Genomic DNA, 20,363 nt, shown 5'->3' with positions numbered 1-20,363 from the left:
AGCTTGAAAAAAGTTTAAAAATTTTGTGGAGTTATTGGTGGTAATGGTATCTTTTTTAAGTTCAACATTACTTGATCATAAAAAATTAATCTATGAACTAAGAGATTCATAGACTAATATAACAGTTTAGAATTCATAAAACATGACTACATTAGAAAATTATCGTTTGGCTTCTGTTCCGACTGTATTCGAATTATTGAATCTGATGATTTTTAAAGCCTAGTATCGATGAGTAATTTAAACATTTATCTTTAAAAGTTCTTGTAGCACCTGTTACACACTTTGAAAAAAGTAAGTGATCGATAATTTAATTTTAAACGGCACTATTATTTGAACCGAAAAACGTATCAAAAAGAATGGGATTCGAAAATTTTTCGGCTTTTTCTAGTCAAACGTATAGATATACTTAAAAATGTTCATTCTATTTCACGAAGCCTGTTCGTAAGTTACTGTTATTTGCGAGCTACTCAAAATAAAAGTGTTCGATGCATTGCTCTCAATGCTTTGTAAGAGAATATTTAATCCTATAACTTCAATTCAGTTCTCATCCCAATGTCATTTTTTAGTGTAGTGTGTGTACAAATATGTGAAATTTGTGAGAACAATAAGAAACTAAACATTTACGAATGAAATAGTTTTATACTAATTCATTAAAATTCGAAGACAATTTTAGTCTTGATTTTAGTTCTCAAATTAGAAATCAACTAAATGCCAGTTTTAGATATGTTGATGATGATCAATCAATGATCAAACGTTAACGTATTCATTAGACTATGTTGAGATGTTTCAACAACGTAGATAACATCATGGCTTATTCAAAAATATTCAACCAAATAATATATATCGTATTTATGTGTCTTTTTTCTTTTCATCTACTTATGTAAATCTTTTCTACTATGAAGAATATCTCGAATTCTTTGAAAATCCTTCGAATATTTTCATATGCATTCACTTACTTAAATGTAATTTTATACTTATTTTATGTTTAGCTTATATTATTATTATTTGTATAGCTTTCTTCCAAGTATTAATAGAATCTAATTTTAGTCGCCAATCCTTTCATTTTGAAACTCTAAAAACTTTATACCTTTAAATCTTAAAAATGTATAGTTTTTAACGAGAAAGTCAAGGTTAAAGTTGCTAGTATAATACGATTACAATTTTATTGACTCTTCTTATCTTCAACTGGTGAGAAAATGATACTCACCTGAATACTTTGCTTATAGAGGAAGAGTGAGAAGATTAAATTTGGGCCTAATGAAAAAAAAGTACATGAACCCTTACTCGGTTAAAAAAATAACGGAATTGTATTGCACCCTTTAATATGAGAAAAAAATATATAAAATTTTTTTTTTTTTTTTTTTTGAGATATTTCTTAGGTAAATCTGAAATTTGAAATCTAATTTCAGAACTAATGCTAAGATCTGTACGTCAACTTGTAGTATTCTTCATTTTTGTACTATTGTACTCCACAAAACATAAAATAAAGGCGTTATTTTTATTCAATACAACTCTTATTATTCCCAACATGGAAAAGCTTTTTCCATCTTTGTTGAAGATATATTTCTTTCGCTTCCTCATACTGGTACATATTTCCATGCAAATGATGATATAAGCAAACAAACTTAAAGTCCTGTCATGTATACTTAATAGTTTGTATGGATTTATACATACATATGTATATAAGCTTAATTGTAATAATCGGATTTTAAAAAATTAAATAGGCTCATTAAATTTTTACTTTTTTATCAAACGTTTCATATTTGATATCAATTTTACTTTGATTTACAATCAATTTCAGAATACCGAATTGAGTGATCAGGTTGTAAGTTTAAGGATGAAAGGGAAAATTAGACGAAAAATAAGTTCACGAAAAACCAAATTTGAATTCGAGAAACTTAAGAAGTATTAGAATAAATTTCAATTTATACGTTGATCATTTGTTATAATTCGTGTAATTTTTGATCTTAGAAGCATATTGTTAAAACAAAGGCTGAATGATTAACCATAAATCAAAAGAATCTCATAATTGTTTATCTCAAGATCATCAATGCACAGATATATTACTCACATGATATTGATTAAATAACTAAGGTTTTTTTTATATCATTTGATGCACTCCAGAATGTTATAATTTTTTGTAGTATCACTATTTTACGACCATTCAATTTATTGAGGTTGATCGTAACTTTTAATCAATCCAAGAATTTGAAAATTTAACGTCCTTGCCTTTTGTCTTTGTTATTGTCTTTTTCTAAATTTATTTTTATTTCTAATTTCTTATTTTTATTTTGATGAGTGCTGCAGCAGTTTGTCTAAAAAACAGCTTTGTGTAACTAAACTAAAGAATCTAAAACAGCTTTAGCTTTAAAAAAAAAACCCTTTAACTGAATTTACTCCAACTCTTATTGTAACAAAAGTAAAGACTAGACTATAGAGGGATTTGTAGATTTATTTCTTATTCCCGTAAGAGTTCTTTATGACTTCAGGTAGAAGATGATCTATTTCCTAGTTAGGTAACTTTTGAAGCTACTTCCCAAGATCAGTAGTTGTGTTGGTGAAGAAAAATCATGAATAATGATTAATCCAAATGTATTCAATAATACCACATCAACTTAAAATATAATGAATCGCTGTACAACCTCATCATAGCATTGAAGCTACTTTATTTGTTTTTCTCTTTTCTTTTTTCAAAAAATTGTGACTTAGTGTATGAATTGCACAATAATTTACAAAAGTGTTTGAAAGATTTTATTTTCAATTTAGGAATAGAAATATACATATTTGGTAAATATCTAAATTGGTATAATTGTCGATCAATTTTAAAATTTAAAAAGAAGAGTGTATTAAGGATACCACAAATATGGGAATAGTATCTAAGAACATTGAATTGTGGTTATTTTGATTGAATTATTTACTTACGAATATTGAGCGGTTTTTTTCCTTATTTTTGCATACATACTAGATTCTAATTTATGAGGATATTCTTGGAGCCCATGTTTGATATATATAACATTCAACCTAGCGTTTAAATGTGAATTTCTCTTTTACCATTGACGGGCACATTTCTCGTACCATCGTCAATTCTAAGATGATTTTAAACGTTTTAAAAATAAACAAACACCCAATAAATAAACAAAAAAGAATATCGTGATGAAATTTAAATAATGTTTTATTCTCATTATATTTAATAAAGGAAAGTCTATTTCTATACTTTAACCCTTTGTTCTTCCCTTTTTAAATAGAGAATTTGATCAAGGATTTAAAATTACACTTTAACTAAATTATTAAGAAGGGTCTAATTAAATTTTAATACAAATTACATAATAAGTATGAGATTGGTTTTGTGTAACAAAAATGTACAAATAAAAAATTAATTTTTCTCTTTAATTTTTTTTTTTTTTTTCCTGCACTTTTTTTTTTTCTTCTTTCTCTCTCTGTTTTGCAACAATTAAATTTTAGAGGGTAATTGTATATAATTAGAAAAGTTATACAAATTAATAGAACAAGGATTTGTTATTACAAACAATGCATACTATAATAATCATGATTTTTACGATTCCATGCATCAAACATAACTATTTTTAGCCAAATTTACTATGTTTCTGTAATATATCTAAAAAAGTTTAATTATTGTTATGGATATTTTTCTTTTGCAACTATTGAAACTGTGTATTTTCACGAATTAATTAATTATGTTGTTATACAATTTTAAAAAAAAATTTTAAAGTTCATGGCAAATTTAGTATTGTTATTATTAACTCCTTCACACAAATATGATATTGATCAAATTAGGAAAACTTCAATAGTTATATCAAAAAAAATTTGTGATGAAGGAAAGAATTTGAATATTTATAAATAAAGAATACAATTTCCAATTATGGTTCGTTTCAAAATCTTATATATTTTTTCATCTATAAATTTTTAGTTTCAATTCATAAGAACTTTCAATTATATTTTATCAAACTACTCATTTCATTCGTTCAAAAAGAATTCAATTCAATTCAATTCAATTCAATTCAATTCATATCATTCGTTAAGAAATTATCATACAAAAAGTAGAAATAAGATTGAGTTAAAGTTTATAAAATGTTGAAACAAACTTTATACCCAATTTTTTTCTTTTTAATTCAATTAATTGCTGGGTTAGATATTACAACAAATACTATCTCATATGATACCATTGATTTAAGTGTTGGTGCTATCACAATTCATTCAGGTGCTTATTGGTCTATTATTAATAATGTTGTTTCAGCTTTTGTTGGTGATTTAACTGTTCAACCTGATGCTGCATTATATATTTCATCAACTAATCCATTAATTGGTTTACAAGTTACTTTATTAGGTGTTTTAAATAGAATTCAAAATGATGGAATTATTGCTTTTAATGCTATCAAATCATTAGTTCCTGCTAATTATAATTTAGTTGGTTTATCATTTGAAAATAATGGTGAAATTTATTTTGGTGCAAATGGTTCAGTTGTTGGTTCATTATTTAGTTTAACTGCTGCTTCATGGACAAATACTGGTTTAGTTGTATTCTATCAAACTCAAAGATCAGCTTCATTAGTTACTTTAGGTCTTCCAACTACTTCAATTTCAAATACTGGTACTATTTGTTTATATGGTAGTATTTATCAACAAACTAGTGGTATTAATGGTAATGGTTGTATTGCTGCTTATGAAGATTCAACTATTTATTTAGCTACTTTAATTTCACCAATTTCACAACAACAAAACTTTTATTTAGATGATTCAGAAAGTTCACTTGTTGTTCAAGCTGTTAGTACACCAGGTACTTATAGAGTTTATGGTTATGGTAATGGTAATAGAGTTGGTATTAGTATTCCATTAGTTTCAATTCCAATTATTGGTGCTCCAGCTTGGGAATATAATGCTGGTACTGGTATATTAACTTTAAGAGGTCTTAATGTTGCTGGTATTGCTTTATCACAAAGATTTAATATTGGTACTGGTTATGTTAATTCAAATTTCCGTGTTGTTACTGATGCAGGTGCTGGTTTACCAACAACTTTATTGGGTTCATTACAATATAATGGTCCAGTTCCTCAAGGATCTTTAAAACCAGATATTTGTGCTTGTAAAAAATTACCAGATGCTCCAGGTACTGATACTTCATCTTCAACTACTGTTCCAAGTTCATCAACTTCATCATCTGCAGAACCAACAGCTCCTTCATCATCAACAGGTCCTTCAGCTGAACCAACAGGCCCATCATCATCATCAACAGGTCCATCAGAATCATCAAGTCCATCTGCTAGTCCATCTGTTACTGGAGAACCATCATCTACTGGCCCATCAGAATCATCATCAGCAACTGGAGAACCATCATCTACTGGCCCATCAGAATCATCATCAGCAACTGGAGAACCATCATCTACTGGCCCATCAGAATCATCATCAGCAACTGGAGAACCATCATCTACTGGCCCATCAGAATCATCATCTGCTACTGGAGAACCATCATCATCAGCTACAGGCCCATCAGAATCATCATCTGCTACTGGAGAGCAATCATCATCAGCTACTGGCCCATCAGAATCATCATCTGCTACCGGTGAACAATCATCATCAGCTACTGGTCCATCAGAATCATCATCAGCTACTGGAGAGCAATCATCATCAGCTACTGGCCCATCAGAATCATCATCTGCTACCGGTGAACAATCATCATCAGCTACTGGTCCATCAGAATCATCATCAGCTACTGGAGAGCAATCATCATCAGCTACTGGCCCATCAGAATCATCATCTGCTACCGGTGAACAATCATCATCAGCTACTGGTCCATCAGAATCATCATCAGCTACTGGAGAGCAATCATCATCAGCTACTGGCCCATCAGAATCATCATCTGCTACCGGTGAACAATCATCATCAGCTACTGGTCCATCAGAATCATCATCAGCTACTGGAGAGCAATCATCATCAGCTACAGGCCCATCAGAATCATCATCAGCTACCGGTGAACCATCATCATCAGCAACTGGTCCATCAGAATCATCATCAGCTACTGGAGAACAATCATCATCAGCTACTGGAGAACAATCATCATCAGCCACTGGTCCATCAGAATCATCATCATCCACTGGAGAACCATCATCATCAGCTACTGGAGAACAATCATCATCAGCCACTGGTCCATCAGAATCATCATCCGCTACTGGAGAACAATCATCATCAGCAACTGGTCCATCAGAGTCATCATCAGCTACTGGAGAGCAATCATCATCAGCAACTGGTCCATCAGAATCATCATCAGCTACTGGAGAACAATCATCATCAGCTACTGGAGAACAATCATCATCAGCCACTGGTCCATCAGAATCATCATCATCCACTGGAGAACCATCATCATCAGCTACTGGAGAACAATCATCATCAGCCACTGGTCCATCAGAATCATCATCCGCTACTGGAGAACAATCATCATCAGCAACTGGTCCATCAGAGTCATCATCAGCTACTGGAGAGCAATCATCATCAGCAACTGGTCCATCAGAATCATCATCAGCTACTGGAGAACAATCATCATCAGCAACTGGAGAACAATCATCATCAGCTACTGGCCCATCAAACTCAGGAGAACCAACTGGAGAACCAACAGGTCAACCAACTGGACAACCAACTGGACAACCAACAGGTCAACCAACTGGACAACCAACAGGACAACCATCATCATCAGCAACCGGAGAACCATCATCATCTGCTACAGGCCCATCAAACTCAGGAGAACCAACAGGTCAACCAACAGGTCAACCAACAGGAGAATCATCAGCAACTGGAGAACAATCATCATCTGCTACAGGCCCATCAAACTCAGGAGAACCAACAGGTCAACCAACAGGTCAACCAACAGGAGAATCATCAGCAACTGGAGAACAATCATCATCTGCTACAGGCCCATCAAACTCAGGAGAACCAACAGGTCAACCAACAGGAGAACCAACAGGACAACCAACAGGAGAACCAACAGGAGAACCAACAGGAGAACCAACAGGACAACCAACAGGACAACCAACTGATTCAAACTTGCCATCATCTTCAAGCTCAAGCTCTTCAGAAAATGGAAATGGTGGAAATGGTGAAACTTCAACTACTACAGAAAACGGAGGTACTCAACCAACTGGAGGTAATGGAAATGAAGGTGGTAATGGTGAAACTTCAACTACTACAGAAAACGGAGGTACTCAACCAACTGGTGGTAATGGAAATGGTGGAAATGGTGAAACTTCAACTACTACAGAAAATGGAGGCACTCAACCAACTGGTGGTAATGGAAATGAAGGTGGTAATAATGGAAATGAAGGTGGTAATAATGGAAATGAAGGTGGTAATAATGGAAATGAAGGAGGTAATAATGGAAATGAAGGTGGTAATGGAAATGAAGGTGGTAATGGTTCCGGATCAGGTAATGGAAGTGAAGGAGGTAATGGTTCCGGATCAGGTAACGGAAGTGAAGGAGGTAATGGATCTGGATCAGGTAATGGAAGTGAAGGAGGTAATGGATCTGGATCAGGTAATGGAAGTGAAGGAGGTAATGGTTCTGAATCAGGTAATGGAAGTGAAGGAGGTAATGGTTCTGGATCAGGTAATGGAAGTGAAGGAGGTAGTGGTTCTGGATCAGGTAGTCAAGGAGGTAATGGCTCTGGATCTGGTAGTCAAGAAGGTAGTGGTTCCGGATCTGGTAATCAAGAAGGTAATGGTTCTGGATCTGGTTCTGGATCAGGTAATCAAGAAGGTAATGGTTCTGGATCAGGTAGTCAAGAAGGTAGTGGTTCTGGATCTGGTAGTCAAGGAGGTAATGGTTCTGGATCAGGTAGTCAAGAAGGTAGTGGTTCTGGATCTGGTAGTCAAGGAGGTAATGGTTCTGGATCTGGTTCTGGATCAGGTAATCAAGAAGGTAATGGTTCTGGATCTGGTAGTCAAGGAGGTAATGGTTCTGGATCAGGTAGTCAAGGAGGTAATGGTTCTGGATCAGGTAGTCAAGAAGGTAATGGTTCTGGATCAGGTAGTCAAGGAGGTAATGGTTCTGGATCAGGTAGTCAAGAAGGTAATGGTTCTGGATCAGGTAGTCAAGGAGGTAATGGTTCTGGATCAGGTATCAGTACTTCAATACAAAGCTCTCCATCTTCATCAGCTACTATTTCATCATACGAAGCTTCTGCTGTTCCACTCAAAGTTTCTTCATTATTGGCTGGTATATTTGCAGTTTTATCCATTTTTGTTTAAATTGAATTGTAAATGATATTAAAAGCTTATCAAAGTTTTATTTCAAAATTCAAATAAATTCAAATAATACTTCACAATTGCTCACTGAGTCATTGGTGCTATTAATTCATATTCTTCATGTTCATACCATTTTCATTTTGATTTATTTCACAATCAATTTGAATAATTCAGTTCTTTCATTTTCGGTATTCATTACATTTCAATCGAATATTCTTTTCGCTATTCATTATTTAATCATTTTATCAAAAAACTCATCAATATCATACCATTAATATTCGGTCAAACTTAACTATTTAGTAAAATAATTGTATATTTATTTATATAAATTTATCATTTTTAATATTTATCATTTTAAATTCTATCTTTTACGATTTATAATTATTGTTAGTTTTTTACTGATACGTTTAAAAGTTTAAATGCTTTAAAATAAAGATATATACTATTAGACTAAGTTAGTTTGATAAATAAATTTTAAAAAAACTACACTTACATTCATATGAGATCTTAATTGAATATTTGGTATGCTTCATGAAAAAGATTGAAAAATAAGTTGAATCACAAAACTTTTTCTATTCGTAAGAGATCAATGTATGTCATGTTCATAACTACAATTCATCTACAATATTTGATCATTGGTTTATATTTGATTTTGACTTCTGGTGTTTTACTTGTGAAAGTTGTAAAACCATTGAATAAACTATTAGATTATGGTAAAAATACTAGATTGAGTTCTGATTCAGATTCATCTGTCTTAGTCAATTTTATTGCTAATAATGCAGTTGTTCCAAAGCTGTGGTTTACTCATTTTTACATTTGTTTGTTTACATTATCTACAGCTACTTATTTTCAAGAATGTCATAAATCAATACTTGGATTGAATGATTCGACAACATATAAAAATTTTCAAATTATCAATAAATTACTTATGATTCAAGGATTTAGACGAATGTTTGAAAGTTTCTTCGTGACTAAATTTTCCCCAACATCAAAAATGAACATTAGCCATTATGTTGTTGGAATGACTCACTATGTCCTAATCGGCCTAGCTACTTATCTGGGATTAGAAATGAATTGTGGTAGAAGTGCTACATTTACTGTTTTAGATTATGTCTTAATGACTATTTTTGGAGTTGCTTCAATTCAACAATTTAATGCTCATTATTACTTAGCTAATCTTCAAAAATATTCATTACCAAAATTCAAATATGTTTCTTCACCCCATTACTTTTATGAAATAATATTATACACTGTATTGATGGTTTTCAGTATAAAAAGTGGATTTACAAATACATCACTAATGTTTATTGCAGCTTGGATATTTGTTATTACTAATTTAACTATAACTGCCTTTGAAACTTACAATTATTATACATTGAAATACAAAGAAGAGTTTAAATTAAAGTATGCTATTTTCCCAGGTTTTCTATAACCATTGAATAGATGAAGAGTATGGTATGAAATTTTTGCTAAACTAAAAGTATGGATTGTAGTTTTGAACATAATATATCTATAACGATAAAAAAAATCAAAAACAAAACACACGCTCTTAATATTTCTCTTATGTTCAATAAGTTCACAATTCTAAATAATTTATAGAATCAACCTCAATAAGGTATCATTATTCATCTGATGATCCAATGAATTAAAATCAATGTTGTTTCAAGTGTCCTCAAACTCATCTTACCAAAAACAAGAACATCCAATAAATATATTTTTAGAATCAACAGCATCCTCAATAGTTTTTGGATGTCCTGGTATAAGTAGAAGTATTCCTAGAATTGAAGCAAATGTTCAAGTAAGATCAAATAACGGTTTACCTTTTCCAATTCGATCAATCTCAATAGTTTTATTAACTCGTCAAAAAGTATCAGTACCAACAAAGTTTGGATCTAATGACGCGTTTAAGGAATTTAAACTTTACGAAGATCCTTTAGCTTTTAAGCCTATCAATGGTTTTAGTGAGAAATTACTTGGATTGGACTTACCTATATTAATCCCAATACCACGGGATGTGACTTCATCTGGATGTCTGACAACTTTTGGGTCAATCACAACTCATTATTTAACAGTCAAAGTTATAACAGGTGAATCTAGTGCTACGGAGGTTTCATTTGTTGAAATGTTCCCTGTTGTTATTAAATTATATGATACTTTACCTTTGTATCGACAATTCAATGAACCAGTTGTTGAAATTAGGAATTCTCCTGATAATCAAATTATAGCAGAGATTACAATACCAAACAGTTCAATAGGTCCTGGAGATCAATTGAATATAAATTGCAAGTTGATGACTAATTCATCTAATAATAAAATTAAAAAACATCTTCAATTGAAGCAACAAACTTTTCAAGTGAAAGAATTTCTAGAATGTTATGATGGAGGCTTACCACCATTGAGAGAAAATAAAATTCATTCTATCACAACTCATCCAAATCAAGAACTCAATACACAAGGAATTATTAGCAAATTTAGTTTTGAATTTCCAAAATATCATGAATTTTTGGATCTTTTCAAGCAATCAGAACCATTAATCATTTCGCAAGAGGTTGTTAACGATTATGATACTACTGTTATTGATCTCACAAACATCTCCAACCAAAAATTAATGGACAAATTGATTGAGGGTCTACCTATTACACATATACAAAGTTTTACATCTCAAGGTAGATTTTTTTCAATTAAATTTGAAATTATAGTGAAATTAAAATTTTCAAAAGCTAAAGATTTTGACATTAAATTCCCAATAACAATTTGTCCATATGATCGTGAATCGAGTGAATATTTGTTACAATGGATAATGCACGAATGTGAAGTTGCTAAAGCTAGATTTGGTAAACAATTTATTGATCAATTCTTTGCTTCAAAACATTATAATGACATTTGCGCATTGATGAGTAGCTATAAAGCCCCTCCTACTGTATATCGGTACTGTAGAGAAGATTGGATAAAACTAGGTCACGATGGGGATAGTTTTGGCAAATCTAAAAATATAGTTCTGTTTATAGATTAGTGATTAATTAATTTCAATTTTCTCTATAAAACTTAACATGCCACAAAATTAATGTTTGTAAAATTCAATCATCAAGTTTATACCCTAATTTAAATGAGTCTACCGCCAGAATATGCACCTACAGCTTCTACATCATTCACAATCTCATCAGACTCTTCCAAATTTAATCATGAAATAACAAAATCCTCGATAATAAAAACCACAATACACAAAACAATATATGATTCACTAAGTGAAATATGTTCAATATTGCCAACTATCGAAATGTTGGAGAACTCGTTCATAAAAGATTATATAACAGATAAAGAAAAATATACTTCCATTACATATAGATTAATTCATCAATATCAGATTTTAATAAAGAATTTTGATGATTCAAAATTTGAAATTCTCAAAAATTTATTACCAAATTTACAACCAGATTATTCTAATTTTTTATCTGAATTCATGAAGAAATTTGACTTGAATTATCCATTGGCTTTTAATAGATTAAACTCGGGATTTCCATCAACTATTGAACACATGGCTGGATCCACCACTCAAGGAAATGGAAATAACAATGGAAACAACAACAACAACAACAACAACAACACGGCAAAAGCAAGGTTGATTGCTGAAATTACTGGTAATTTCATTACATGTATGGATGCAATAAAATTGAATTATAAAACAAGAGATCAATTACATCCACTTTTAAGTGAACTCGTAGTCAATTTGAATGAATTTAACGAAGATATTGAATTCACGGGAAAATCAAAATTAATTAATTGGTTAATTAAAATTAATAATCTAGAAAAAGAGTTATCGCAAGAAGATTTAGATTCATTTTTAAATGACTTGGATATTGCATATAAAGGATACTATTCATCTTTAAAAAATGAATAAATTTATACAATTGATTCAACTTGTTCAGCATAACCCAAAACATTCTTTATGATTGTTTCGTTATCAATTTGAGTATCATTTTCAATATGGTTGAAAATTATTATACCATTATCAAATTTCCAATTTTGTAAATCCAAAGAATTTTTCAAAGTTTCTTCAAATTGAGCATCACTTAATTCTTGAGGTAAATACAATAAGTTTTTACAATTTGAGACGGGAATACTATCATAAGTCTTTTCAATACTTTTAGCGATTTCGAACCTTAATGCATTAATCAAAGTATCAATGAAATGATTGAATTCTTTACATGGTAAGTTTTTTTCTTCTTTCAATAAATTCCATATTTTAATATAATTACCTTCCATTAGATTACTTTCTAGAGTTATTGGTAAATTCAAATATTTATCATTTTCAACATCATATTGTTTTGAATTATAAATGAGCTCCAACTCTATATGAAATTTTGAGATTAATCCTTGACTTAATAAATATAAAAGATATAATGATATAATTTTTGTTGAATCAGTATTTAAATGTAATTTTTCTATATTATGAATTTTACCATTTGAATAAAAAGGTCTTAATTGAGCGAAAGAATTTTCAAATCCATTGTAATTGTTACTTAATAAAGATGATAATGCTCCTATTTCTAAAATCCTTTGAGCTATTTTTATATCATTTATTTGATCTTTTGTTTGTGTATTTGAATCTAAAGGTACTAGTAAATTGTGCTTTATTAATTCTAATTTAATTGGTGGTAGTAATTGTTGACATTTTTGATAATCCTCTTTATCAAACAGTGAGTAAATCTCTGCTGTAAGCTTTTGTAATGACATTTGAGATGTGAATCAGATACTCTGTTCTATTGAATTGATTTATTTGGATAAGTTTTGATTGCCACTAAAAAAGTCGATTGTTTAAATATCAAATTTGTCTTGTAAAATTATGTGTCTCAAAGTTTGGTGACATTGAAATGAAAAATTATTATACAGAATAGAGTCTCAATTTATTTTTTCAATCACCAATACGAGATGATATCATCAAAATAGTTCAAAACTAAAGAAATTTCAACCATATATCAATTACCATGAAATTTCTCACAACCAATTTTGTAAAATGTGCAGTAAAGGGATGTCAAATATCAGTGGACTCTTTTCCTTTAAAATATGAAGAATGCCAATTAGTACAAGAAGAACAAGAATTTAAACCAGATTTCATAGTACACATGTTAAATAAACTAGATTGGGAAGCAATACTATCAGTAGCTAAAGATTTAGGTAATGAATCATTACCAGTTACTAAACCAGAAGGTTTGGATCCAATAATGGAAGATGATCAGATTATTTTAAAAGATCTACATACTTTACTTATTGAAACTCAATTAATTGAAGGAAAAATGATTTGTAGAAATTGTCAACATATTTATTATATCAAAAATTCCATACCTAATTTCCTTTTGCCTCCACATCTTGCAAACTAGTCATAATAAGAAACTTTGAAACCATCTTGGTGAAATAAAGAAAGGGATTCAAGTCTGATTAGAGAATGCACGTTTTCGGAAGTCTTCGATTGATTTCTGCTTGAGGATCCAACTTCGGTTTCTGTAAAGCTAGGATAAACTTTTCCAGTCTCCTCATTTTCGAACCAAGACTGATCACATATGTGTAGGATTAACGAAATAAATAATGAACAACCAAGTTATAGAACAAATTATAATGAATCTACCATTTTTGTTATAACTCTATTGTCGAATATTCAATCTAAATTTCTAGGTCCTAAATTAGTTTTCATGTTTCATGGAGGAGATCAACAACTTCATTTCTTTTCATCATTTTTAACTAGACTTGATTTTGTGAAATGTTAAGTTCAACAAATTCTCTACAACTCAAAATTTATCGAGCTGTTCGATGCTCCTTATGCTCAGTTGTGAAGTGTAAGCAGTTTGGCTTTTTCAATATGGAATTCATTTACAAACTCTCAAAAATTTAAGTTGTAGTTACTAGTTACATGAAATAAATAATTCCGCTTACTTATTCTTTATTTATTTACTTAGCCTTAATAATAATAATAATATTGAAAAACAAAAAGAATCAATTTATAGAAACAACAATTATAATTTAGTAACAAGGACACATACTTTAACCATTTAATCTTCATTCATTTAATACATGTTACTACGTTCAATATAAATTTGTCTGGCTCATTTAAATTCATCATTACTAAACTACATACTTAGATTTTTATCGATAGCATAATCTTACATTATTTTTATAAATCTTAAGGCTACGAATTTTGCAATTTTCAACACATCAAAGTTATGGTTAATATATTCAATAACAATGATAATAATAGTGTATCGAATAAGACGTCTTCATCAAAAAATTCAGATGTTTCCAAAACTCCAGATTCTAGTAGTCCAGAATTGAGACCACTATCAAGAAATAGAAATAGATCAATTTCAATAACCAAATTCCTTTTCAATAGAGATAATAATGATAGCAGTGATAAATCAATTGATGTAACAGATAATAAACATTTACATAATTCAAATGATCAAACAAATAATTCTATTAATAATGGGAATGGCCTAACTAAATTCAGAAGTATGTTTCGGCTACCTTCATCATCTATTTCTTCATCTGATGATAAACTAGCTACTCCAAGTAGACTAAGATCCTCTTCAAGTCCTCTACAACCATCAGAAAAGGACAATAGACATAAAAAATCAGAGAGCATACCTGAAACTAGGAATAATAACTTACAAATCCCTAAAATAGTCACCAACGAAACAGAATCTCGTGATATTACAGAATCAACGAGTCCTGTAATAAATCAGAATCCATATTTTCAACACCAAGGCTTTCCACCACATTTTACATCAAATCAACCACCCCAACCAAAATATTTGGATGTAAATAAATCTCAACTTTTAGTATCTTTACGACATAATGATTCCATGTACTCATTAAATGATAGTGGAATACTAAAACCTCCACAAATTCATTCCCATCAAATATCATCAGGAGAAGAATCAGAAGAATTTGAAGAAATAGTGAAACCAGTTCCACCAAAAACACCAACAAAAAAACAAACAATTGCTATCCCAGATATCACAGCAGAAGATCTTTTATCAAAACCAGCAAATCAAGATGCTGAATTGACTCCTCCTCCATCACCTTTCCAAAGAGCTCTTCGAAGAGTTGCTTCTGCTCCTTTAGTTCATAAATTAATGAATGAAAAACAACCAAATGATCATCATGAAAAAATTGAGAAACCTTTTGATTTGAATGAACATATTGGGGAAGTTACAATTACTACACGACCAAGAACTTTAACTCAAGATAGAACTTATTCTCATTCAGCAACTAAAAAAGTTGAAGTACAAGTTGGACCAGATAGTTTTGAAAAAATTAGATTATTAGGTAAAGGAGATGTTGGTAAAGTTTATCTTGTTAGAGAAAAACAATCAAATAAATTATATGCAATGAAAATATTAAGTAAAAAAGAAATGATTGAAAGAAATAAAATTAAAAGAGCATTAGCTGAACAAGAAATTTTAGCAACTTCAAATCATCCATTTATTGTAACTTTATATCATTCTTTCCAATCAAAAGAATATTTATATCTTTGTATGGAATATTGTATGGGAGGTGAATTTTTTCGAGCTTTACAAACTAGAGAAACTAAAACAATATCTGAAAATGATGCAAAATTTTATGCAGCTGAAGTAACTGCAGCTTTAGAATATTTACATTTAATGGGATTTATATATCGAGATTTAAAACCAGAAAATATTTTATTACATCAATCAGGTCATATTATGTTGAGTGATTTTGATTTATCAAAACAAAGTGAAAGATCAAAAAATCCAGAAATTTCTTTTAATAAAAATGGTATGCATTTACCTTCAGGTGGTCATTCACCAAGACATGGTCCAACTATAGATACAAAAGCATGTATTGATGGATTTAGAACAAATTCATTTGTTGGAACTGAAGAATATATTGCTCCCGAAGTTATTAGAGGTAAAGGTCACACAAGTGCTGTTGATTGGTGGACATTGGGAATATTCATATTTGAGATGTTATTTGGTATAACTCCATTTAAAGGTCATGATAGGAAAAAGACATTTGCAAACGTATTAAAAAAGGAAATAAAATTTCCTGATATTCAAGTAATTTCATCAAATTGTAAAAGTTTAATTAAAAAATTACTAATAAAAGAAGAAGAAAAAAGATTAGGTTCTAAAACTGGTGCATCTGAAATTAAAAATCATTCATTTTTCAAAAACACTCAATGGGCTTTATTACGTCATCAAAAACCTCCAATGGTTCCAGTACTTACAAAAACTTCATCATCATCATCATCAAAAAAACATCATCAAAATGAACCAACTTCTCCTATTACGACTAGAACAAATACAACAGAAACTCAAGATACAAAAACCCTGGATAAACCACTTGATAAATTTGATGAAAAAGGAGATATAGTTTCATCAAAAGAAATTGAAATTATAAAAGATCCAAATGATCCTTTTTCAAAATTTAATTCTGTTACTTTAAGATATGGAGATGATACAAATTTGAGTATATATAATCCTAAAAGAAGTTCTTATACAACTGTTACTTATATAAATAAATAAACAAATAAATAGAATTTTGAAAATATTTGAAGATCTGATTACGTTACACACTCAAGTTTTACAAACTATTATATGTTTAATTAATTTTACACAATGTTGTACGACAAATCAACTCGGAAGTAACATATTAAAAACTTAAACCTAAAGCAACTAAATGTCAAGGAATTAGACAAGCACAAGAGTACCTTTCAACATTGTTGTTACTACTTGATGGATCAAAGGAACAATCCCAACAATTCTGTCATTGAGATACATGATAAGAGTTGGTCCGTCAATTTTTACGTAACCGAAAACTAAATTTAGTTTGCTTCTAAATGACATGATGATGAACGATTATTAGTTCCAATATCAAATGGGGTAATTGATGTTTTCATTTCAACTAGACTGGAGTAAAGTATATGGAGTTTTGCATTTTCGTATTTGACTATACCATTTCAAGCTCGTTATTTCTAAAAACAATAACAGGAACTACATAGTCACATCAAGAGTTGAAGTGCAATGATGTATTTTTTTGACTAGAATAAACAATCTAATTCTTTATTTTTTATACTAATTTAATCGAATATAAATCTCGTAAATTTGTAATAAGTGTTTCAATTTACTCAAAAATTACTAAATTTGGAAAACAAAAATGGCTGCAAAAAAATTCTAATAACAAATCGAATTTACGAATAAATAAATATCAACAACAAATTTAATCTTGATTTCAAACTACGAGTTAGTTTCTCATTGAAAACAACTCAATCAATAATCTAATAACAATTACCACATCAAGTAAACAGTTGTTGAACGTTTTTAAATTTCACCTATTCAATACCAAAATAAAATTACCTAGATTGGACAATGATTAAACTATTCAGGTACGAAATGTCAAAATTTTAGTAATAGTGTGGAGATCGTCGTTTTCGTAAATATGCATTAATCAAAAAAGATGTAAGATATTGCTGTTTCGAATTGAGTAAAGACACATTCGAATGTTTTGTTAATGAATCAGAACTGTGCATAAATCAATTTAATACACAATTACCTCAACGGGTATTGTATCTAGGATATTATTTGTAGAGTCAAACGTAAGTCAGTAAAATAATTTAAATGCATTTTAAATTTTTATTGAAAAATCTATAGAAATATTATAGAATAATGTATGCAACCGAAAATGTGAAAAATATGTAACGATAATTTTTTTATTTTTATGAAAAATAATTCCCATCCCTTTAAACCTAATGACCCTTTATCATGTATAATTTATGTAAATTTTTATACCCCAGTATAGTTAGTGTTAAAAATGTAATAGCTATTACTACTAGTTGAAACTTAACAATCAACAAAATCAATAATTCTTAATTTAACAGCATTACATTGAGCAGCGACATTTTCATCATACAAATTGTAGAAATCACCACTTAAACATTGATAAAATATTTTAGAATCACCTAATTGTAAAAATCCATCATTTGAAATTGACCAACCAGCAGCAATTATTGTACCTGCTTGTGGTGGAGGACCATCAAATTGAAATTGTCTATTTGCTACAATTGCTCCAACTCTTCCTTTTGAATCGGTTAATAAACTTTGTTTTAATGTCATAACAAGATTATTAGATGATGAACATGCTTGTTCAATTGGTGAATTATTAATTGGAGCAGCTGCTGGAGTAGTTGGTTGAGCAGTGAATGATTGAGCATCAACTGTTTTATTAGAATGTTGAACTTGACCATCAGTAATTTGAGCAGCAGCTGTAGCAGTGGTTTGATGTTGAATTTGACCATCTCCGATTTGATTAGCAGCAGCCGTGGTTTGATGTTGGATTTGACCATCTCCGATTTGATTAATGGCAGCGGCAGTTGTATTTTGATGTTGAATTTGACCATCTCCAATTTGATTGACAACTCCAGCAGTAGTTTGGTGCTGAATTTGACCATCTCCAATTTGATTGACGACACCAGCAGTTGTTTGATGTTGAATTTGACCGTCTCCGATTTGATTAACAACCCCGGCAGTTGTATTTTGATGTTGTATTTGACCATCACCGATTTGATTAACAACACCAGCAGTGGTTTGATGTTGAATTTGTCCATCTCCAATTTGATTAACAACTGATGCTGTAGTTTGATGTTGTATTTGACCATCACCGATTTGATTAACAACACCTGCAGTAGTTTGATGTTGAATTTGACCATCTCCTATTTGATTTACAACACCAGCAGTAGTTTGATGTTGAATTTGTCCATCTCCAATTTGATTAACAACTGATGCTGGAGCAGCTGTGGTTTGATGTTGTACTTGTCCATCAGTAATTTGATTTACTACTGATACAGGAGCAGCAGTAGTTTGATGTTGAATTTGACCATCTGTGATTTGTGCAACAGGAGCAGCAGTGGTTTGATGTTGTACTTGACCATCACTTATAGTTTTTGCAACATCTCTTCTTCTTTTTTTGGCTGATTTTGTTTCTAGTTTTGATGATAAATTTGTAGCAGTATCTGTAGCTAAAGCAGAAGCATCTTCAACTGTAAGTATTTGTATACCGAATTTTTGTGAATAATCAGTTGTAGCATCAGATGGAATTGCAGCAGATGGAGTTAATGTTGACCAAGGAGCAACTGGTACTGTTGCAGCCAAAATGGTTGTTAAAAATGATGCAGTTGTAGCGATTGTAGAATATTTCATATTTTATTTTGTGTTTTCTCAAGTGAGTGGATAATTTAATTGATATGTTTGATTGTAAAATGAAGTTGTATATTTAATGGTTGATGTTTATGTTTGTGAGTTATCAATTGATATATGAAGTTAATGAAATGTGTTTAAAATAGAATAATAATAATTTATTATAAGATTGATGAAACGTTCTCCTTTTTATAATAAAATATTTTGCAACTATTTATTTTTTTTAGTACAATAATAAAATTATTTAAAAGTAATATTACGAAATCTTTTAAGTTAAATTAATTGCATGTATTGTATAAAAAAAGAAAAACACAATAAGAATAGCAAGTACAGTTATGATACGAGTACACACACACTAAGAAGGTACAATATTTGTAACTTGTTTAAGTGCAGGGAATTGATAGCTTGTTGTTTTGTTTCGATATACTACTTGCTAAACCATATTATTTATTCATGAAACAATAATAAAGATCTTTCAATGTCAAGATCAAGGGGTAAAATTGCTAAGAAATTTATCATCTCATTGTGATCTGAGCTGGCTCTTTACAAACAAGAACAAATTGAATGATCAATTGTTATCACTAAATCACTAAATCTTATTGATTTATGCTGGTTAAATCAATTTGATTTTTGCTGGTTAGTTCTGATTTTTTTTCTCTACAAAACTCGGGTTGTTACACAAAATCAAATGATTACTCGATCGTTACGTAAGTGATGGATATTAAAAAAATGCAAGTAATTAAATGAACGAAAGGGGTAAAAAGTTATTAAAATTAAAAATTTGAAGAATTGATCGAGGATAAACCGATGTTTTTAATGAACAGAACTAATACTTGATCTAACAAACATGTACAACATGAAACATGGGGTCTTGTTCCTGGTTTCAGATCTATCAACAATTTTTTC

General features: G+C 30.3%; 8 protein-coding genes across 8 annotated transcripts; 6 read left to right on the top strand and 2 right to left on the bottom strand. All coding sequences in view use genetic code 12, as the record gives it.

The window, feature by feature from the left end:
- Positions 1 to 4,089: 4,089 nt before the first annotated feature.
- Positions 4,090 to 8,253, top strand: IFF6 (Iff6p; the record flags this gene model as incomplete). The annotated part of the gene is made up of 1 exon (XM_051759190.1): positions 4,090 to 8,253. One exon carries the CDS (start codon positions 4,090 to 4,092, stop codon positions 8,251 to 8,253), a length of 4,164 nt encoding a protein of 1,387 aa, XP_051613092.1.
- A 586-nt stretch (positions 8,254 to 8,839) lies between these two features.
- Positions 8,840 to 9,682, top strand: DFG10 (putative polyprenol reductase; the record flags this gene model as incomplete). Its single annotated transcript, XM_051759189.1, has 1 exon — positions 8,840 to 9,682. One exon carries the CDS (start codon positions 8,840 to 8,842, stop codon positions 9,680 to 9,682), a length of 843 nt encoding a protein of 280 aa, XP_051613091.1.
- Positions 9,683 to 9,904: 222 nt separating this feature from the next.
- KGF55_004299 (uncharacterized protein) lies at positions 9,905 to 11,263 on the top strand (the record flags this gene model as incomplete). Its single annotated transcript, XM_051759188.1, has 1 exon — positions 9,905 to 11,263. One exon carries the CDS (start codon positions 9,905 to 9,907, stop codon positions 11,261 to 11,263), a length of 1,359 nt encoding a protein of 452 aa, XP_051613090.1.
- Positions 11,264 to 11,356: 93 nt separating this feature from the next.
- VPS28 (ESCRT-I subunit protein) lies at positions 11,357 to 12,148 on the top strand (the record flags this gene model as incomplete). Its single annotated transcript, XM_051759187.1, has 1 exon — positions 11,357 to 12,148. One exon carries the CDS (start codon positions 11,357 to 11,359, stop codon positions 12,146 to 12,148), a length of 792 nt encoding a protein of 263 aa, XP_051613089.1.
- Positions 12,149 to 12,150: 2 nt separating this feature from the next.
- On the bottom strand, positions 12,151 to 12,984 carry KGF55_004297 (proteasome regulatory particle lid subunit; the record flags this gene model as incomplete). The annotated part of the gene is made up of 1 exon (XM_051759186.1): positions 12,151 to 12,984. The coding sequence occupies one exon, from the start codon at positions 12,982 to 12,984 to the stop codon at positions 12,151 to 12,153; it is 834 nt and encodes a 277-aa protein (XP_051613088.1).
- Positions 12,985 to 13,235: 251 nt separating this feature from the next.
- KGF55_004296 (RNA methylation protein) lies at positions 13,236 to 13,628 on the top strand (the record flags this gene model as incomplete). The annotated part of the gene is made up of 1 exon (XM_051759183.1): positions 13,236 to 13,628. The coding sequence occupies one exon, from the start codon at positions 13,236 to 13,238 to the stop codon at positions 13,626 to 13,628; it is 393 nt and encodes a 130-aa protein (XP_051613087.1).
- Positions 13,629 to 14,465: 837 nt separating this feature from the next.
- On the top strand, positions 14,466 to 16,790 carry KGF55_004295 (serine/threonine protein kinase; the record flags this gene model as incomplete). The annotated part of the gene is made up of 1 exon (XM_051759182.1): positions 14,466 to 16,790. One exon carries the CDS (start codon positions 14,466 to 14,468, stop codon positions 16,788 to 16,790), a length of 2,325 nt encoding a protein of 774 aa, XP_051613086.1.
- A 1,314-nt stretch (positions 16,791 to 18,104) lies between these two features.
- Positions 18,105 to 19,460, bottom strand: PIR1 (beta-1,3-glucan linked protein; the record flags this gene model as incomplete). Its single annotated transcript, XM_051759181.1, has 1 exon — positions 18,105 to 19,460. The coding sequence occupies one exon, from the start codon at positions 19,458 to 19,460 to the stop codon at positions 18,105 to 18,107; it is 1,356 nt and encodes a 451-aa protein (XP_051613085.1).
- Positions 19,461 to 20,363: the final 903 nt, after the last annotated feature.

This window comes from Candida pseudojiufengensis, assembly GCF_024610245.1.
Source record: "Candida pseudojiufengensis strain CBS 10847 chromosome Unknown scaffold15, whole genome shotgun sequence".
Classification (NCBI taxonomy): Eukaryota; Fungi; Ascomycota; class Pichiomycetes; order Serinales; family Debaryomycetaceae; genus Lodderomyces; species Lodderomyces pseudojiufengensis.
Note: the sequence above shows the minus strand (reverse complement) of the source record. Positions and strands in the feature narration are given on the sequence as shown.